This window comes from Balaenoptera musculus, chromosome 3 (genome assembly GCF_009873245.2).
Source record: "Balaenoptera musculus isolate JJ_BM4_2016_0621 chromosome 3, mBalMus1.pri.v3, whole genome shotgun sequence".
NCBI lineage: Eukaryota > Metazoa > Chordata > Mammalia > Artiodactyla > Balaenopteridae > Balaenoptera > Balaenoptera musculus.
This window is the reverse complement of record NC_045787.1, coordinates 167,990,605-168,010,403: the sequence shown is the minus strand read 5'-3', so window position 1 is coordinate 168,010,403 and position 19,799 is coordinate 167,990,605. Positions and strand designations below refer to the sequence as shown.

Genomic DNA, 19,799 nt, shown 5'->3' with positions numbered 1-19,799 from the left:
GCGTGATGAGGTCCTGCTCCCTCCTGGGACCCCCGCCCTGACTCATGAAGCCTGGGGATTCTTTCTGAAAAGGAAGTAACCCCACTGCTCTGGAAGGAACATGTCACAGCGGGGCTGGGTTGTCCGGGGGCGGGGGTGTCCCACGGGTCCCCCAGGGCTGGCCCCGGCAGCCACAGCACCCAGCCACTGGGCCTCCCAGCCAACAGGGTGGGCCAGGGCTCCCGCGGGGAAGGCCGGGGGGGGCCAGGCCCACCTTCGCTTGAGCTTATCAGCTAGCTCGTCCAGGATCTGCACGGCCTGCCGGTGGTAGTCCAGTTGGGCATCCACCAGGGCGGAGAGCTGGCTCACCTGCTCGATCTGCAAGGGACCAGCCAGGGCTGAAGAGCTGCCCTCCTTCTGGCCCCCATCTCTGGCTGCCTCCTGCAGGGAGCCTTCCCAGATTGTTCCAGACGTGGGCCCAGCCCCCGCCTGACCCTTGAGCTGCAGCCAGAGGAGGGTGAAGGGCCTGAGAAGACCCCAGAGCCTCAGTGGGCCAGTGGCTTCCTCTGGGCCTCCTGTTCCCCCTTCCTTCCCTTCACACCCTGAACAGGCACAGAGCCTGCCCACTGGCCCTGGGAAGTGGGCACCGCCGCTGGGCTCCTGTCTCAGGGGCTCCCCCAGGGCGGTGCCCGGCAGGCCGGTGTGGTGGGTGCATGCGGCGAGGGGCTCAGGGCCCACACACGTACGTCGGTCTCCAGGAGGTTGTGCATGCTGGTCTCGGCCACCTCCTTGGACTCCTCAAACTTCTCCATGGCCTGGCGCAGCTCCTCATCGGGGATCTTGCCCTGCCGCTTCTTCTTGTAATCAAAGTCCAGGCGGCGGCCCTCCAGCTTCTTCAGGTGGTGCTGGGGGCCGGGATGAGGGTCACACCGCGTGCCTGGGACCTCGGGGAGGGCCACCTGATGCCCTGCAGCCCTTCCCGCTGGGAAACGTGGCCCGAGCTGGACTGTATGGCGGCGGGGGGGGGGGGGGGGGCGGGTAGGAGCGAGGGTGGGCCTGGAGCGGCCCCGCGTACCTGGATCTCCTTCAGGTCCTTGTCGCACAGGTTCTGGAGGGGATCGATGAAGTTCTGCTTCACCTCTATGTCCAGGGAGTCCTTCACCTCAGCCAGGCGCTTCATGGACTCCCCGGCATCCAGCAGGGCGTCGCCTGGGGAGAGGATGGGGTGGCGGAGGAAGCCGTCACAGGAGGCCTTGGCCTGCGCGGCCGAGACACACCCCACGGCCGAGGACCTGGACGCCAGAACAGAGAACGAAACAAGGGACCCTTAAGTCTGACCCGGAGCCACGGGGGCCGGTGGTGACAGGTGTTCACGAGCTGCCCTCCCACCTCTTGGAAGGCACCCAGGTCCACCATGGGCCGGGAGGGTGGCTTTCGCATGGCTGTTGATGCTATAGGCAGCCCTCGTCCAGGGGACCAGCCAGCCCTGGAGAAGAAGATCCTCGAGCTACGGGGGAAGTGCCAGCCTGCTGGCGGCACAGAGACTCTGGCCCCAAGCTCTCAGGCCCGCCCCCGCCTCCAGCCTCCCCACGGCCTCACCGAAGTTGGACTCGCCGCCCAGCTCCTTCCCATGGCGGATCATGCACTCGCCCAGCAGGCCCTCCGACTGCGGGTAGCCAGGGTTCTTCACCTGCCCTCGGATCTTGGACACCGTGTTGAGCATCGTCAGCTTGGCCCGCGAGGCTAGAAGAGGGTGGGGCCGGGTGGGTGTGGTCTCTCAAGGAGCCACCAGACTGCCAGCTGCCCCCCTCTGCCTGGGTGCTTGTTTATTTCTGAAGTGCTCCCTCAGCCCGAGGAACCAGAGCGTGAGAAGAACCTCCCGAACGTGAGAAGTCCCCCCTCTACTCTGGTCCTCGCGCAGGAGTACCAGCAGTGGGCAGGAGAGGGGGCCGGCTCCTCGAGACCCCCAGAGAAGCGGGGTAGGCAGGTAGAGGTGTGGACAGGTACAGGCGCCCCCAATGCAGACCTCTACCGGGGGTGGGAGGTGAGGGGCGTGCCTGCACCTCTGCCAGCTCGTCTGTCCCCAGCGTAGGCCTCAGGTGGACACGGCTGCTTTTGCTGTCTGTCCTGCATCCTCTGCCTTTCACTACAGGAACCAACATTTGGATTTTCCTCCAGGAAAAGTCCCTGCCTCCCTCTCAGCCTCGGAGACCCCACCTCATGCTCCAAAGGCAGGCTTGTGGCTGGGGCCTGGCACCTGATTCAAATTGGTCCAAAGAGTTGATTGGGGGGAAAAGATGCTCTTTTCTGTTGGGACCATTAGCTTTAAGGATAGTTTAAGGCTAGGGTTGCCAGGAGAAGCGAGAGCTGACAGATAAAGCAGAAAGGAAACGCATGACCCTGAGGACATCCTTTGGCTGCCTGGATCCAGCCATGCCTGAACCCGCCTACCCCTGGGCATTTCAGTTCTGTGGGCCCACGCACAGCTTCTTCATGTTCCGGTAACCAGAAGGTTCTGGACTGACGAGAGACCCGAGGAGCTGGGGGCAGACCCCTCGCAGCTGGCGGGTGCCCTACCTGGGTTGGGCTGCAGATACTCGATGGTTCTGGCCAACACTTCTGTCACAGCCTTGCTGGTAACGTCCACCTTCTGTAAAGAGAGTCCACGTGTGGGGTTTCGAAACCATCAGGGCGCCTGAGGCCAAACCAGGAGCACCTGGACAGCCCTTGCCCCGGTCCCAGTTCCCCAACCGCCTCAGAGCCCACGCAAGAGCTGCCCGCTGCTTCTGGGGGCCGCCTCGCCTCCCTGCCTCCTTGCTGTTGGCTCTGCTGTGCCCCCGCCGCTGCCTGCCCTGGGCTGGGGGGAGGCCTGCGACCTGCCTAGACCCTTCCCGGTAAGCCTCGCCTCCCCCCAGATGCCAGGGCCGGGCCCTGTGGGGGCTAGTAACACTGTCAGCGTCAGACAGGCACCCCTCTCCCGTTACCTTCTCCATCTCTTTGAAGTCATCGTCCAGCTTGGTCCCTTCAGCCCCTCCGACCTTCTCACTGACCAGCTGGGGAATGAAAGTAGGGAAGAGAGTGTGAGCCTCAGGGGAGGAGGGCAAGGGCTCAGGCGTCCACGATGGCTTCCCAGGGATGCTGAATGTGGCAGCCAATGGCAAAACGGGGAGCCGAACGAGCTCCCGCTCCAAACCCACACGCTCCTGCAAACCCAGGGCCGGGGGCTCCTCCTGCCGGAAGCCTTCCCTGGCTGTGCCCACCTGGTCAGGCTGCGCTGGCGGCTCCGCAGCCCCTGAGAGGGTCCCCCACCCCCACGGGGTTGTGCAGACTGTCCAGGCCCCCCTCACAGGGCTGCGGGGCCCACGCCCGGACGGGGGTGCTGTGGTTCAGCGAGACGCCGAGGCTCACGGAAGCCCCTTCGCTCAGGGAACTGCGGCCTCCCTTTCCCACTGAACTCCTGCCTCTCCGCGAAGGACTCTCGGGGACCAAGGGTCTGCACACCCCAGGGGCACCTCTGAGAGGCGAGCAGGTCCTGAGGCCAAATGAACATGAAGACTGCCATGGGACAAGCGCCGAGCGGGAGAGAAGACCTGCCCCACACGGGCCAACTGTGGTGCCCAGAAGTCACTTCTTGTGTGCGCGGGTGTGAACACACACAAACACACAATTTCCTGGTGGCCAGCAGCAGTCTTTGCCCACTTGTCAGGACCGCTCCCGGGGCTCCTGAAGGCACCCTAACCCTAACCTGTGTGGTCTTGGGCTGTCAGCTTCACTGGGCCTCAGTTTTCACCTCTAAAATGGGGTGACAGGTGTGCACTCACCGAGCTGTGGCCAGGCTCCCGTGGGCTGCTGTGTGCAAGTGTGTGCTCAGGGGTACTCCTGCGACACCATGCTGCCCACACCGATGACTGCTGTTACTTTCCCCACGCATCTTGGTTCTCCAGGGGGACCACAGGACTGTAGGGCAGGCCTAGCCTATAGGCCTTCATCCCTGCCCCTCCCCGCCTGGGGTCAAGGGGAGTCTGCGGGGAGCTGCATACCCCTGCAAGTCAGTGTTCTCACGGCAGCTGCACCCCAGGAGCCCAGGAGGGGACGGGGCACAGAAAGGAAGCAGGGCTGGCTCAGGGCCCCTCCACCATGCACCAGTCTCTGGGGGACCTCCAAGGGCAGGCAGGGGCTGCCCTCCCGTTTTTGACTTTATAAGGAAAGACCCTGGTCTCTCCTAGGTGTTTCTGGGGTGTTCCACTTTATTTCATGGGGCAGTTTCACTTCTTTTGATTATGGTAAAACAGGACGTTCTCAAATTCAGTGGTTGCCAGAGGGAAATGAGTTACGTGTCTGATGTGAGACAAGACACTTCTGGTGAACTGAAAGGGTAGCTGAAGTGCTGGGGCTCAAAAACCACACTTTCCGGGCCGAGGGCCTGCTCAGTACAGGGGACACGGGCGCCCCCAGGGAGCAGCCCCTGCTGGCGGGGACTACGTCCTTCCTCTGAGGGGAGAGGGCATGGGCAGACCCCACAGCCTCTTCCAGGCCCTCCAGGAGTGTCACCTCCCCATCTCCCCTGGGAGCCCTCTGACAGCTCCCATGCGGGGCCTCCTTGCTCTGGCACCGGGGGGCTGTGCTGGGAACATCTGCGTCCCTACCAGTCTCCTCGCCCTAACCCCACCTGGGAGCTCCAAGCTCCAGTCCCTCAGGCTGACTGGCCCCAGGTCCCTTCTCTCCAAGGCCCACAGTCCAGAACCGGCACAAGTGGACGAAAGGATGACAAAAGGCCAAAAGGGAAAAGTGGGAAAAAGCAAGCCACATGCCAACCACAGCAAGAGCATCAGCAAAGGGAGGCGGTGCTCCAGAGGAGGGGCCTGGGGAGCCCCCAGGAGGAGGCCGGAGGGCGGGGAGTGCCCCGTCTGTGTGGGAGGCCAGGACCCTGCCGCTCGGTCCTGCTTGGGGACCCCGCACACACCTTTTTGGGCCCGGCAAGAGCAGCACCGCCATGGAATTATCACCTTCACGTGTAGCGTCTGCATCCAGCACTCCCCACAAGTGATGGTGTTCCCCGGCTGCGGGAGAGGAAACTGAGGTGCAGCCCTGGCAGGGGCCCTGAGGGCTGAAGCCCACTCTTCTCTCTGCAGCTACTGACGCCGCCCCACCCCCCCACTCCAGCCCGCAGTGCAGAGGGGCTGGCCCCGCCGCCAAGGCACCCCCTGGGGTGGGGGAGGCAGCAGAGGGGGTGGGTGAGCGCTGCCCACTCTCCGGCAGGGCCGTGACCGCGGCGGTACGGAAATCATGGCCTCCTGGGCCCGCCCAGCTGGGTGGGAGCCTGAGTCACCAGCAGTGGGCCCACACTGGCTGCCACCGTGAAACCCACGTGGGTGCCTCCCTGGGGGAACGTGGGGCCCAGGCCAAGCCACGGCCCCAGCGCCCCCCACCAGGTGACAGCCGGGGCTGAGGGGTCGCTGTGGAGAGGCTGCGCTCGGCCAGAGCTGGCAGCGGCTTTCGGAGATGAGCTCGCTGTTGCCCGTCACACGGGCCTCTCAGACCCCAGCCTGGCTCCCCACCTGCACGCCTGGCTTCACTTCCGCCCTGGCAGGGCGCTCAGGGGCCGTGAGTCCCATGAAGGCCCAGAACGGGGTCTTTTCTGAGGAGGCCGGGCAGCTGTCTGGTAAAAAGGTCCACGGTGGTTCTGAGACCAGCCACCAGGTGGGACTGCTGAGTGAGTGCTGCTCTGCGACCCTCCGAGCGCGCGCCTTCCTGTGTCTGTGCGTCCCCCGTGATGGCGGCTCTATCGAGGTACTGCTGGCCTGTGCACGACCCACCAGGGGGTGCACACCTCCGCCCCGCAGGAGGCTCCCTCTGCGGCCTGCCCCTCTGGCGGTACCTCTCCGGGAAACTGCACGAGCCAACCCCCCACCGTTTGTTTGGTCTGACCTATGTCACTGCCCTTGTATTACTTCCAACCTCTGAGAGGAGCATGCCCTGCCCGCGATTCAGCCTGCAGGTACCTCCAGGGCTCCAGCTCCGGGTCCCCCTAAGTTCAAACTGCAGCTTAGACTGCAGAGGTGGTTACTACCAGCCAGAGAGTGGAAGGACCCCCAACCTGTTCGCCTCCCCGTGTGCCGACCCATTCGGGCTGCTCCGTCAGCAACAGCCCCAGCCCAGCTCCCACCTGGACCCTGAATGGTCAGATTTACGACGACACGACCCCCAAGTGACCACAACAGGCAGAGGGCACCCACTTCAGGCTCTCACACAGAGGAGCAGTGGAGCCGCATGGTCTGAGGACACCTGCCCCAGGCACATGGGAAGTGAGCGAACTTGGAACGGAGATGGGGCTTCATCCCTGAGCACCTACACGACCTCCACCCAATGCAAGCCGCCTGTGGGCACTCATAATAAAGACCACTCGGAGAAGGGGCTGTTCTCTCAAGGACTGGCATTCTTCGGCCTTCTAGACTTTGGCCATGTTTGGAGAGGAGCGAGGAATCTGACACGCGTGAGAGAAACAAAGAACGCGCAGTGGAACAATCCGAAAACACAAGACATTGTGCGCCAAGAGCCGGCAGGGCAGCCGCTCCAGGAGTCCAACAGAGAACAGGAAGGCAGGAGAACCTTCTTTCCCCCAGGGAGGGACGTGGGGACGGACGGCTGCCCCAGACCAGGCAGGCACGCTGCAGTGGCCCCTCGGGGGCAGCAGAAGCTCAAATCCTGCCGAGTGGGATGCACCAGCGGGAGACCTTGTAATTGAATCATCTCAGCTGGGAAACCTGATCAATATGACATGGAAAATAAACAGCCAATCTGCAGGCTCGGTGACCGGGGCAGACGATCCGCTTTGATGAATTAAGAGTTTAAGTAAAAAGAGCAGCAGGAGGACGCTGGCACAGAGGAGCCGGGAGAGAGAAAAGCAGGGCTGCTCAGGGCCTCACAATGCAGGAGGGATGCTCTGCACGGCCTGCTCAGCACCCTCGCGCCTCGTCCAGCCGATATGCTCTGTGGGGCCGCTTGCCGCGCTCCAGGTCAACAGCAGAGGTCCCCATCCTCTCCCGACCCCCCCCAACTCCCCTCCTGCCCTCCGCCTGGCTAACTTCTCCCTGCCCCCACCCCGCGCTACAGAGCAGCCCCCGCTTCTCCCTCCCTCCTCAGTGGTGAGGAGCCCAGGGCCAGGCGGAGGGGGCGCGCGTTGGGGGCAGCCGCTCTCGGGCACTGGCTGGAGAGTTGGACTAAAAGGCATGGAAGGACTTCCCTGGTGGCGCAGGGGTTAAGAATCCGCCTGCCAACACAGGGGACACGGGTTCGAGCCCTGGTCCGACAAGATCTCACATGCTGCGGAGCAACTAAGCCCGTGCTCCACAATGACTGAGCCTGCGCTCTAGAATCCGGGAGCCACAACTACTGAGCCCGCGTGCCACAACTACTGAAGTCCGCGTGCCTAGAGCCTCTGCTCCACAACAAGAGGAGCCACCGCAATGAGAAGCCCGCGCACCGCAACGAAGAGTAGCCCCCACTCGCTGCAACTAGACAAAGCTCACATGCAGCAACGAAGACCCAATGCAGCCAAAAATAAACAAATAAAATATATAAATTTATAAAAATAAATAAATAAAATTAAAAAGAGAAAAAAAAAGGCGATGGGGGTGAAAGAGCCTTGGGGTCCAGGCCCAGCCGCCCTGCTGTGCGGTCCCGTTCCGGCCATCCTCGGGTCTGGGCCAGTGAATGCCCTGTGGCTGAGGCGCTGTGACCCAAGGCTGTCAGGTGTGAGCACTTCCGGCTCCAGTTAGCGAGCACTGTCGGAAGGGGGGTGGGCAGGCCCGCTACCCTGCCGCCAGGGCAGAGGCTGTGCTGGCTTTGAGGAGCGCCCCTCTGGCGAGGGAGATAAGAACATCAGGCAGAACAGAGACACAGTGATAAGAGCTGCAAGGGAGGTTTAAACACGCCAAACATGCTCCTGGCTGGGTGAGCTGCAGGGGCCAGTGCTGTCCGAGCTGGACCTCAAAGGGCAGGGTTCCAGCAGGCAGAGCCTGGCCAGGCAGGCGTATGGTGTTCTGGGTGAGACCCAGGTTCGGGGGCACAGGGGCTGCCACTCCTTGTCCTCCAAGTGCCAGGCACTGTGTGGGCGCTTTCCATACATCCTGCCATTGATTGTCACCCCTCTGCGATGACAATGCAGGGACCTGCACACCCATTCTACAGATGAGGAAACCCCGGGGTGAGAGGTGGAAAAGCAAGGCTGTGAGCTGAAAGTGGAGAAGCTGGGAGCTGCGCCCAGAGCTGTCGGACTGGTCGGTCCGTCCCTCACCGCTCCCCGCAATGCAGGACCTGCCGGAAGGGCACGGGGCCTCCAAGGCTGTGGGGAGGAGGCGGAGTGCCTGTGTGCAGAATGCCCAGACGTGGGAGGTCCCGGGAGGCAACTGCAATGACTCCCGGGCAGGGCTAAGAAATTCCTGAACGGGGAGGACGGCACAGGGACGGGAGGGAGCGACACAGGGATAGACCCGTTCGCCTCTACATCCCTTCCAATTGCGACTCCCCTTCCTGCTGGCCTCCCAACACTTGGGAGCCGCTTGCCAAACACCTCAGAGCAGCCCCTTCTAGTTTCCTTTATGGTCTTCTGTCTCATGACTTGGAGAGCCCACGACACGGGCAGAGCCCAGGCTGGCCTGCTACCCGGCCGACACACGAAGCCGCTGGCCTTCTCGAGTCTCCTTTCGCTGCTTGGGCCCTGGGCCCCTGACTCAGAGCTGCTGGCAGACACACCAGAGGGTGCACTCTTTGGCTAACTGACGCCCTTTCTGGAAAGGCGAGCCGAGGGTGCTTCTGGGGAGGTAACGTGCACGGTGCTCTGCCACGCTGAAGCCTCCTGTCCGTCCCTGCCCAGAAACCTCCAGTGGCCCCTGTGTCGGGATGATTTCCAGAGCCTGGGCCCTTTTGAGTACGAAATGCTTGCCGACGGGGGCAGCACTTGGACTCCAGGCAGCTTGGATCCCACGTGGCTCTGAGAGTAAAGGCCACGAGGCGTGGGGCCGGGCCACCGCCCTAAGGGGTGAGGGAGAGGTGCCACTGAAGCAGAGGCCACAGAAACACTATTCATACCCAACTCCTCAGCCCAAGGAGGCGGGCCAGCAGGAAGCCTGAGGGCTCTGGCAGCAGGAGAGCCTATCTGTCACGGGTCTTTAGTAAATATCTGTGAGCTGATGGAGAATAAGTCACCACCCCCTTTGTCAAGCTCCACAGAGGGAAGTGTCCTGACAAGTCAGAACTTCCTTCAGCATACCGGGAATTCTGAAATTTCCCCGGTTTGCTGGTACCCTTCATGCCTCCGGGCACACACTTCCTCTCCTCCTAGGGATCAAAGCTACGCGGTTTTAAAAAAGCAGCTCTGTGAACGGGAGCAGTGGAAACGATCAAGCAGGAAAAGGCTTCTGCAGTTGCTTCTCCCGTGGAAACCCCCCGTCGGGCACCACGACCACCAGGTCTGGCCCCAAGGGCCGACCCACAGACGCCCCTCCACACAGCAGTGTGTCGCGGTGTATCTGGAACCTAGTTCTGGCAGCACAAAGACAGTGGCTTTGAAGCCCAAGGTGTTCTCTCAGCAGGAGGGACGGCACCTCTGGCCTGGGGCCGGCGGCTGAGATACTGGCTCAGAAGCAGAACCCCTCAGGTCCCCGAGGCTGCAGGGACAAGCCAGCTGCAGGGTCCCCCAGGTGGTGGCGGGGGAAGCGTTTGGCTGTCTCTGTGGAGAGGAGCCTGGCCGGGGGGCCTGGTCTGACCTAGCCTCTCGCAGTCTGAACCCCCCTGGTTCTCTGCCCCCGCTCCGTGGTGCCCCTCCCACCTCCCTGCCCAAACCTTCCCAGGGCTGGCTCGGTGGGCAGCAAGCTGAACGCCACGTGAGTCCCAGTGGCTGCTCCCCTGCGTGGCACATGCTGCTAAGATGAGGGGGGAAACCGTTACGTGAGAAAAATCCCCTCAAAGTCACGTCTGGCTTAATCCGAGAGTCTGGTCTGGACACGGCACGGGCAGTGGGAGCAAAAGCAGGAACCAGTCGTCGGAAAGAATGGACTAGGGAAGGCAGCAATGGCACATGGGGACAGTCGCTCAGTGACTGTCAAGGCAGTGACGAGCTGGGGGACGGAGCTCCCGAGATGGATCGGGGTGTAGCCTCAGCCTCGTCTCAAAGCCCCGACCTCTGCTTCTGCAGGCTTCGCGGGTCCCAGTACCAGCAGCCAGAGGCTCACCCAGGGTAGACACCCAGAGAGCTGCCCCTCCAGCCCCAGGCTGACGACCAAGTCACCAGACCTCCCGCTGCTGTGACACTGCTTTCCCGATGGGGCCTCATACTGGCTTTAAGAACCCCAGATCCGTCACGAGGGCCCCTGTGTGTAAACCAGGCCTGCCCTGCCCTGGCTCAGACTCTCCTCACTTCTCCCCAGGACCCCTCCTGGCTGCTCTCCCCTCCTCGGCCTTGCTGGGCCTCCTGCCCACGGCAGCCCCCGAAGGCTGGGTCCAGAACCCTCTGTGTGTCAGGGTCTGCGCCCTCTCCAGGCTCCTGCGATCCCGGGACTGCTCCCCTCCTCCTGCAGGGGCTGGAGGCCGAGGCCTGGTCTGACCCCCCGTTAGTCTCCCACGCGCCCGTGCTTGTCTCCGAGCGCAGGGACCCCGTGTGTCTTGCTTTGTGCCATCACCGAGCCCAGTGCATCTGACCAAGCACCCAGGCCCCTTCCTTTTGAGGGGTCCTCTCCTGGCCTCGCAGAGGAGTGGCAGCTCAGAAGTACCCGAAGCTGGAGGAGGAGTGAGGGGCTGGGCAGACACGGGTGGCTGTGCGGTGCCTTTCCTGTTGCCTCAGCCCTCCGTTTGAGGAAAATGCCTCCCTCACCCCGAGGTGACCCAGCAGTCCTTGGAGATGGGGTGACAAGGAACTCACTCCCTGCCTGGCCCGACCTCCACGTGGAGCTCAGCTGAGTGTCGGCCACAGGGGCCCAGGCTGGCCAGTGTTCCCCCTCGCAGCCTGTCTGGCCAGAAGCCACAGGCCCGAGTGCCTTCCCGGTGCACTGTGGAGGGGCGGGCACTTCCTCTGGGGACCAACCCCCCAGCCCAGAGCGTTAGCCAGGGCTTGACTCTAATGATGGTTGGTCCTGGGATTCCCATTAAGACACTGAGTTCCTCCACAAGAAAGCAGAAGCACTTAACAAGAAGTGTTCCCTGCTTCCATTCATGGTTAACCAGTTCCCCCAGTCATCTGGTAGAGTCTTGGGGAGGAAGTGGGCCCTGCTGGGTGCTGGGACAGGTGTGGAAAGCAAGCACTTCTGGCTTGTGGGGGGAGGCAGGACTGCTGGAGGGGAGAAGGGGCCACAGAACGTGCATCTTTTAATGTTTCTATGAAACGTAGCAGAGACTGCATTGTTCCTTGGACCCGCGGCCTTGCCAGCCCTTCTGTCAAACTTGAGGAAGGCACAGAGCCCCAAAAGGAAGAGATAAAGCCATCGGGGACCTCCAGCACCCATCTGGCCCAGCTGCAGCCCCTGGGCAGTTATCTCCACCTTATAAATGGAGCAACTAACACCCCAGGAGGTGACCCGCCTTTCCCAGGGCCAGGCAGTGTAGTGTAGTGTAGTGTAGTGTAGTGTAGTGTAGTGTAGTGTAGTGTAGTGCAGTGTAGTGTAGTGTAGTGTAGTGTGTGTGTGAGACCAAGCCAGACAGGAGGGGTAACTGGGTCCCCAAAGTCTTAAACCACCTTGCTCTGGAGGCTGCCCTGCATCTCCCTGGTTTGCCTCCTCATTTTCAAAGACTGGCCAGGGCAGTCAGGGTGCTGGGGAGACGAGGGCCAGCGCTCAGGATCCGCCCCTCCCGCTTGGCTGGGGAAGCGTCCCAGCAAGTGTGAGGCCACATCGCAGCCCCTGGGAGCAGGCGGTCAGGAGGACCACAGCTGTTCCTGGACAGTGACAGTGGCAGACGACCACCCAGGATGACACCCTACACCGCACTGAGTGCACGAGCCTGGAGGCGGAAGGCGTGCGTTGGAGGGCCGGCTCTGCCCTGAGCCTTCTGGAACTCCAGTCTCTCACACGATACCCACCACTCCAGGGTGGCATGAGGCCACAGCCCCTGGAATAGCACAGAGCTTTCTACGAACACCAGCGGCACCCCAGACCGGGAGCTGCTCGGGGAGGAGGACACCAGTCACACACAGACCCCTGCGCGGGACATGATGCAGCTCACGTGGGGGAGAATCAGACGGGCCCTGCCCCAAATGTTATCGGGGGAGGCGAGGGCCAAAGCCACAGGGCCTGGCTGAGGAAGCTGGGTGGCAGACTGGGGTGTGGGCTCAGGACTTTGCCTCCTCTGGGACACAGGGAGGGAACAAGGCCCGCTGAACAGGGGCTCTAAGGTGGGCCTGATCCCAGCCGGCGCCCAAGGGTTTTTACCCAACAACCGAGAGGCCAGCAATTGCTTGAGGCTCATCTCTTAGGAACAGACCTCATCTGGAACTCTTGCCAGAGCTGAAAAGCCTGGGTATAAACCGGCCTCATGCATTTTAATTTCTCATCTCGGGGACGAGGCAGGAGGGCTGCATGTCACACAACCGGGAAAATCAATTTCAGATGAAAACTCATAAAAAGAAACAGCCAACCCACAAACAAATGAGGTAATAAATTCCCGAGTCCTGCCGCGCCCGCTCCGCACCGCTGACTGCGTGCTGTGCCGGGGTGCGCTGTTGGGGAGCTACCGCCCGCAGATCCCCGCTCAGGGCAGCACAGCACACTTCTGTCCCCACAGGCGAGTAAATGAGGTGTTTTGCAAACTCACCTTTTGTCAATGGCAGAGCTGACGCAAGAGCAGCCCTTCAGGAAGAGACAGGAAATGGGGCATGGAAACCCTGTGAGGCGCACAGCTGCTCGGCCTCCGGAAAGCACCGGAACAGACCCTGCATCCAACACCATCACCGCAGACTACTACGTAAGAGGCTGTAGGCACCAGGTCACGAGTTTCACGGAGGGCCACGAGTACCCCAACAGCGACAAGCTAAGGTGACAGAACGATCTCAAAGCCCAGAGCCCCAGCCTCCTGGAACACAGATGCTGTCCCCCCATCTCTACGACCACTTCCATTCTGAGACACTTAACTAATGTGAAGCCACCTCTTCGAGGAAGCCCTCCTGATTCTCCATCGCCCGCCTCCTTACCCAGGTGGGAGTGACCTGGCCACTGGCCACCTCTCCCAGCACACTACTGGCACCTCCTCTCTCGAGGCCAGAACCCCCCGCCCCCTCTGGACCTCACCTTGGACCAGGCTCTGTTCCACAAAGGCACCCACCTCACCCCACGTCAGAGCCTCTGCCCTGCTGTCCCTTCTGCCCCAGACTTTCCCATGGCTGGGTCCTGTCCATCTGGTTCCCCCCTCCCCAGTGGGGCTGTCCCTGACCCACCCGTCACTCATCCTTCTCTCAAGCCTCCCTTGTTTGTTTACAGCCCTCCTCCCACTGCACTGTGAACTCCAAGTGAGCAACCCCACACTGCTGTACCTGCACTCGGAACGGTGTCTGAGACTAGGAAGTGCTTAGTTGATACTTAGCGCCCCACGGGAGGAAGGAACGACCTCACAGGGGTCTGATCTCATGGCGCCATTCCGCGGTGGCTAAGCACTGGGAGGGCTGCGGACCCGGGAGCTGGCCGGATGACAGCACCCCCTACCCCTGAACCCCCAACTTTCCTTTGCGTTGCTTATGGGAAGTTCTAGTTAGGCGGCACTCTGCCTGGCGGCTGCCAGTCTAATTCCCCACTCTCCACCCAAGGTCTGCCCACAGCTGACCCCCTCACCAGAGAGTAAAGGGAAAGTTTGCAAAGGAAAAAACTCTGAGCAAGCTGGGCCCAGGCTGGCCTGCATCCAGAGGACCCCGCACCCAGAGGAGGAATCCCCTGTGACGGGCACGTGCCTGCAGCTTGGGAGGACAGGACACGGGAAAGGAAGGCTGACAGGCAAACAGGCTCTGAAGGCCAGAGGGAAATGGCCCCCAGATGGGCTGGGCTGGAGCCGTGGGGGCCGCACACCTAGGTTCTCCGAGGATCATCGAGGGCGACCTCTCGGGGAGGGCAGAGCTCGGCCTGGGCGCTCCTCCGAGAGAGCTCCAGGAAGAAGCTCTGAGTGGGCGCTGAGGAACATACCCTCACCTGGCTCCACAGCTCGCCTGTCACCCCAGGGCGGCGACACCTGGTGACTCAGGGCCACCGAGACCAGTTTCTTCAGGCGTGGCTACCAGAAGTACCCGGGCGGGTCATGATCCCAGGACAGCACACGGCAAGCCAGGGGAGGTGACGCCATCAGCAGCTCTCAGCACAGCGGACCAGCCCCTCTGAGGGTTAGTGACGGGCACTGCGACACTCGGCCACGTATTAGATGCCGGCGCCCTGTCACCCTGCACGGCCGCTCCTCCTGCTGTCCCCCACCCTGTTTGTCCAGGGGCACCTGCCCTTCTAACCTGCAGAGTCAGTCCTGGCAATGCGGAGCTGGAAGGAATCTCAGCACACAGATGAGGAGATCAACAGGGGCCTGCTGGGGCCAGGTGGGCACCAGAGCTGCCGCTCCTGTCCCCGGCTGCCATCCACCCTGCAGTGGCAGAGGGGGTGGGCCTTCTCCTTCTCAGGACGCACATCAGGCCTGGCGCACACGCTCCCTGACGTTACTGCCTGTAACTGCCCCAGTGGTGGGTGAGCACCCGACTGAGGGGTTCCCAGGGACCCCGCCCTGGATCACAGACAGAGGAGAGCAGTTCTCAGGGGCCATCTCCTCCGCCACAGCTCACCTTCATTCCAGCAACAGCACCCGGGAGAGCCTCGCCTCCCCACCCAAACGCACCCTGTCCCCAAACACTGACTTCCCGTTGGCTGCCAGCTGCTGTGATGGGGCTAGGAGAGCAGCAGGGGGCCTGACGCCCAGTAGGTGATGGGCAATCAGTATTTGCTGAGATAACACAGACCTCGCCCTTAGGAGCCCAGGGGAGAACACCTCGAGTCAGGTGTGTCAGTAACAGGCCAAAACAAGGGTGTGCCCAAGAGGTCCCGAGGCAGGGCTGGGGACGCCGGGGAGCAGTGGGGGGGGGGGTGTGTGGACCACAGCACGGGGACTGGATCCGGCTCTGTCACTGCACTGTCACTTAACAAGAATGTGGACCCCTCTGAGCCTCAGTTTCCTCAATGTAAAACGGGGTGCTGATGACGACCCGTGATGACCCGGGTGTGAACGTGCTTCAAGCACCACAAACTGCTCTACAAAGACGAGCCTGCCAGTCCCCGCATGATGCGTGTCCCAAGGAAAGAATGAGGCCAGGAGGGCAGCGTGCAGGGAGCTCGGGGTGGGGTCCCCGTGCAGGCCAGGTTCAGAGGCAGGATGTGCCGAGTAGCTTGGATGACGGGGGCATGAGAACGCCAGTGTCTGTGGAGCGAAGGTCCTCTGTGAGAGATCTGTGGTTCCGCACACAGAGGGACACGTGTAAAAACTGTGTAAACCGTGTCGCTAGCAGGCCGATGTGCTACCTCTTCCTTTGCACCAAAAGCTCCTAGAGATCATAGCCCAGACTCCAGAGGGCTCACGGCACTAAGTGTACTTGCTGACGGATGGCCGTGATACACGATTCTGAAGCTCTGCTTGGAAGCAGAGCAACAGGATTTGAAGGAAGATGGGCAGTAAACCCCTGCCAAGCCCTGGCCCAGGCTACTGCCAGCCTCTGGGGCACACCCCTCCTCCTGCTTCTGCCCAGCCAACCGATGTGGCCTGCTGGCCGACCCTCAGTACCCCGAGTGGCTTTCTGCCCTGATCCTGGCTAACACGCTTGTGCCCCTGGGATGTCCCACCCTCTCTACCTTGGTGTATCAACAGTCTGCCCGTCCTTCAGGATGGTGCCAGTATGCACCCCCAAGATGCTACACTTACGCTCTGGGCGCAGGAGACCCTGCCCCCTAAATCGGTGGTCTTGCCGCATTTGCCTAGATGGCTGGGTGATGCGGACTCAAGGCACTTCTCAGCAATGCCTCTTTTCTTTAATCTTTTTTTTTTTTTTTTTAATATTTTGACTGCGCTGGGCCTCCGTTGTGTGCACAGGCTCTTCATTGCGGGGCTTTTCTCTAGTTGTGGCACGCGGGCTTCTCTAGTTGTGGCACGCAGGTTTAGTTGCCCTGCGGCCTGTGGGATCTTAGTTCCCTGGCCAAGGATGGAACCCGCGTCCCCTGCAGTGGAAGACAGATTCTCAACCACTGGACCGCCAGGGAAGTCCCTCAGCAGTGCCTTTTTATGTTGATTTTTGCAGGAGTAAAGCAGCCCTGCCCTCGTCCTTGCTTCTCCGCTGTCACCGTGTGACGTGTGTCTGGTGCTGCCACTTGCTGAGTTAGGAGCCGTAAGCATATTCAAATCTCTCTCCACCTGATGACGATGGTCTAGTAGCCAGGGCCTCCCCCCTGCACCCAGGCCAGCCTCTGCTCCCCTGGAAGGACGGAGCCCACAGACAGGCGGTGTCTGGACTCCTGGACGAGGAACAAGAACACAGTAGGGCAGGCCAGTGACCCAGAGCCCCCAGCACTGGGGGCTTCGCTCTGCTGCCTGCTGGGGACAATCTGCATCCTCCTCTCCCTTCTCCTTCCCGTGTCCACATTCAAAGCCAGGGTCCAGGTCACCTCCTTGTGAGTCATCCCTGGTTTCTCCGTACAGGGCGTGTGTCATAGGACCCTGTGTCACCGTATCTGCCCTATTTCAATCGCTAAGCCACTGTGCGTGTCTGGGACACTCTCCTGCCCTGAGCTTACCTGCTCCATCAGAGCAGGATGGGGCTGAATGTCTGGGGTCAAAGTCAGCAGGCCAACTCCCCACTTGAGAAGGTTGCCCTTATTCATTCAACAGATATTTATATGTGCCAGGTATAGTAGAGGGAAAAAGAGATGGATACTACAAGCTCACACAAAAACGGCACTACCTTAAGGACCTAAGATAAGGAGCCCCTTCCTCCTTGTGGGGAGGGAACCAGGTAGGAGTTACAAGATGTCCCTGGACTTAGCTTTGAAGGATGGGTTGAACTTGGGGGCAAGAAGGAGAAAAGGACATGACGTGAGGAAAGGCAGAGACGGAGGACGCAGGGTCTGCACCAATGCAGAGGACAGAGGCGCTAAGGGCCGGCTTGGAAACCAACTCCCAGGATGTGATTCTGAAGCGTCCCCTTTGAAGGTGTGGGAGTGGTTAGTGAAGGCTGCCTGGCACGAGCCTCTAGTGTCCGTGACGGGAAGAAAGGCACGCCATCAGGCTCGAGAACTGCTGACCTCTTTCTACAGTGGATGGGAAGTGATGCAGGTCGAAATCCCACTGTGGCATTTCCCGGAGGTTTAGACGGGCCACAGCGTTCTTTGTGTAAAACCTGAACACAGAGCCGGTTTTCAAGTTGACGATGGAGGATTCCCTATCAGTCCACTAGCTGGTAAGTCACCAAGGTGGGATTCCACGAACCAGGGGACGACTTCCATGCAGCACTGAAACGAAGATGGCTCGGTGGGAGGCCCGCTCTTCGCACAGCACCCGTCCATCAGCTTGGCAAAGCGAGTCGCTCCTATTTCCTCTTTGACCTCAGCCGTTAAGTTGGAGGTGAGAGCTAAGGGAGGATGAAACACACGTGCTCGTGTGTACATGCACGTGCGCACACACACATACTCTTCAATGTTGAGCTGAAAACCTTTATCCAGACAAAGCTTTAAGACAGCGGGGACCTGTAAGAGTTTCCTACGGCTGCTGTAACAAATTACCACAAACTCAGTGACTCAAAACACGTTTCCTAAGCCGCACAAAAATCTGAAGGAGGTCAGAAGTCCGACATGGCTCTCCCCAGCGAGGACCAAGGTGTTGGCAGGGCTGCGTCCCTTTCTGGGAGCTCTAGAGCTTTCCCGCCTTTTCGGCTCCTAGAGGCTGCCGCGCTTCTTGGCTTGTGGCCCCGTCCTCTGTCTTCACAGCCAGCGAGGTGGGCCTATCGTGCCGCCTGCCTTCTGGTTCTCTCCTCCACGGTCCTGTCTCCCTCCGACCAGGCAGGGAAAGGTTCCACTTTTAAGGGCCGTTATGATGAAATTGGGCCCACCTGGTCATTGGTTCCACCTCCGGGTCCATGCCCTTAATCCCACCAGCAAAGTCCCTTCTGCCAAGTGAGGTCACACATTCACAGGTTCCGGATAATGGCGGGGACACCTTGGTGGAGGGTAGGGGGGTGGTGTTCTGCCTGCCACGGGAATAGTCAGCTCTCGTTACTCACGGTGGTTCTGTGCTATAAAGTCGCCCAGACGCCAAACTAGTAAATACTGAGCCACTGCTCTGGGGACACGCAGGGGTTAGGCTCCTGTGAGCCTCTGGTCACAACTCATCACCTGTAACTTCATGTTACGTGTGTTTCTGTTTAAAGAAACCTTATTTAGGGACTTCCCTGGTGGCACAGTGGTTAAGACTCCAAGCTCCCAATGCAGGGGGCCTGGGTTCGATCTCTGGTCAGGGAACTAGATCCCACATGCATGACACAACTAAGAGCCCACATGCCGCAACTAAAGATCCTGCGTGCCGCAACTAAGACCCGGTGCAGCCAAATAAATAAATAAATAAATATTTTTTTTTAAAAAAAGAAAGAAAACTGATTTAATATACACTGCTGATTCATTAGCACTGGACGCACGGCCAGCAGCACCTGATCTCGCCTGAGTGGAGCTCATCTCACACGTGCTCTGTGAGCACGTCACAGCCTTCCTGTGCCTGGGACACTAGCCGGCACTTCAGTTCCACGCTTGGGACCAAGAGCGAAAACACCCGCAAGAAGCACATAGGTACAAACACACGTCACTAAACAAGCCGTGGAAAGGATGTTGGTTTACAGTCTTGTTCTGCCTCAGTGGGAATGAGCGTGTTGGGAGACTCAAAGATTTTTGTCACTCTGGGCATGTTCACGAATACCTGCGGAAGTGCCCCAAGCACTGATTGGGGGCAGTTACAAACACATTTCGGCAAGTAAGGTGAAACCGCGAACACAAACCCGCCAACAATGAGGATGGACCGATGGTGAGTTCAGGTGCTGCTGGCTGCGCATCCAATGCTAATGAATCAGTAATGCATATTAAATAAGGTTTCTTTAAACGGAGGCACCGACCGGGAGGTGGAAGCGATCGCCCTGGATGACCAGGTGGGCCCAATTTCATCAGGTGGTCCTCCCTGGGTCTCCCCCTGGCTTGTGCCCCCACCAAGCCGACCCTGTGCCTGGGGAGCCGCTGCCCCACGCACCCAGCTTCCTGGCTCAGGCGGTACCATGGAGCCTAGCAGATAGGTCACCCCTGACAACGGCCCCGACGCAGGACCCCCAGCAGCTTTGATCAAGACTTCGGGTCATGCGAACAGAAGAGGTGGTGGTGTTCTCCAGGCTGGTCCTGCTGAAAACCTTACGTGGTCATATTAAATGGGCAGGAGTCTAGAGAAGCACTTGGACCTTGCCTGCGGGGACATCCATGTGACTGCTCACTGCGACGCCGAGAGCAAAAACGCGGCAACGTCCTAAATGCCCACTGCCAGCGGAGGGAGGACAAGTCGCTGTCGGCACACAAAGGACAGCAGGGAGCTGTGGAAGCAAAAAACTCGAGCCACACGCTCAGTGTGGACGAAGCGCCCCAGCAGTGCTGAGAGAAAAGAGCAGGCCAAAAAAGCTGCCATGTGACACCGTTTTCAGGAGGTGTAAACTTGCAAAACAAAGCTGCAGACTTTTTAGCGGTAGATTCGTGCGCAGTGATGTATCAGGGAGGGGCCCTCGACTCTAACTGTGCCGCTCGTGT

At 60.5% G+C, this 19,799-nt stretch overlaps 1 protein-coding gene across 3 annotated transcripts in view; it reads right to left on the bottom strand.

The window, feature by feature from the left end:
• The window catches only part of SH3GL1 (SH3 domain containing GRB2 like 1, endophilin A2), a 32,997-nt gene that overhangs the window by 2,734 nt on the left and 10,464 nt on the right, over positions 1-19,799 (bottom strand). For 2 of the 3 annotated variants that reach the window (XM_036846275.1, XM_036846276.1), the window contains exons 2-7: positions 2,964-3,032; positions 2,557-2,629; positions 1,579-1,722; positions 1,055-1,188; positions 726-884; positions 254-357 (exon numbers count right to left, since the gene is read on the bottom strand). In XM_036846275.1, coding sequence (XP_036702170.1) covers positions 254-357; positions 726-884; positions 1,055-1,188; positions 1,579-1,722; positions 2,557-2,629; positions 2,964-3,032 — 683 coding nt within the window. Of the gene's footprint in view, positions 1-253; positions 358-725; positions 885-1,054; positions 1,189-1,578; positions 1,723-2,556; positions 2,630-2,963; positions 3,033-4,942; positions 5,040-19,799 lie in introns of all 3 variants that reach the window. The other variant, XM_036846277.1, reaches the window with a different exon arrangement.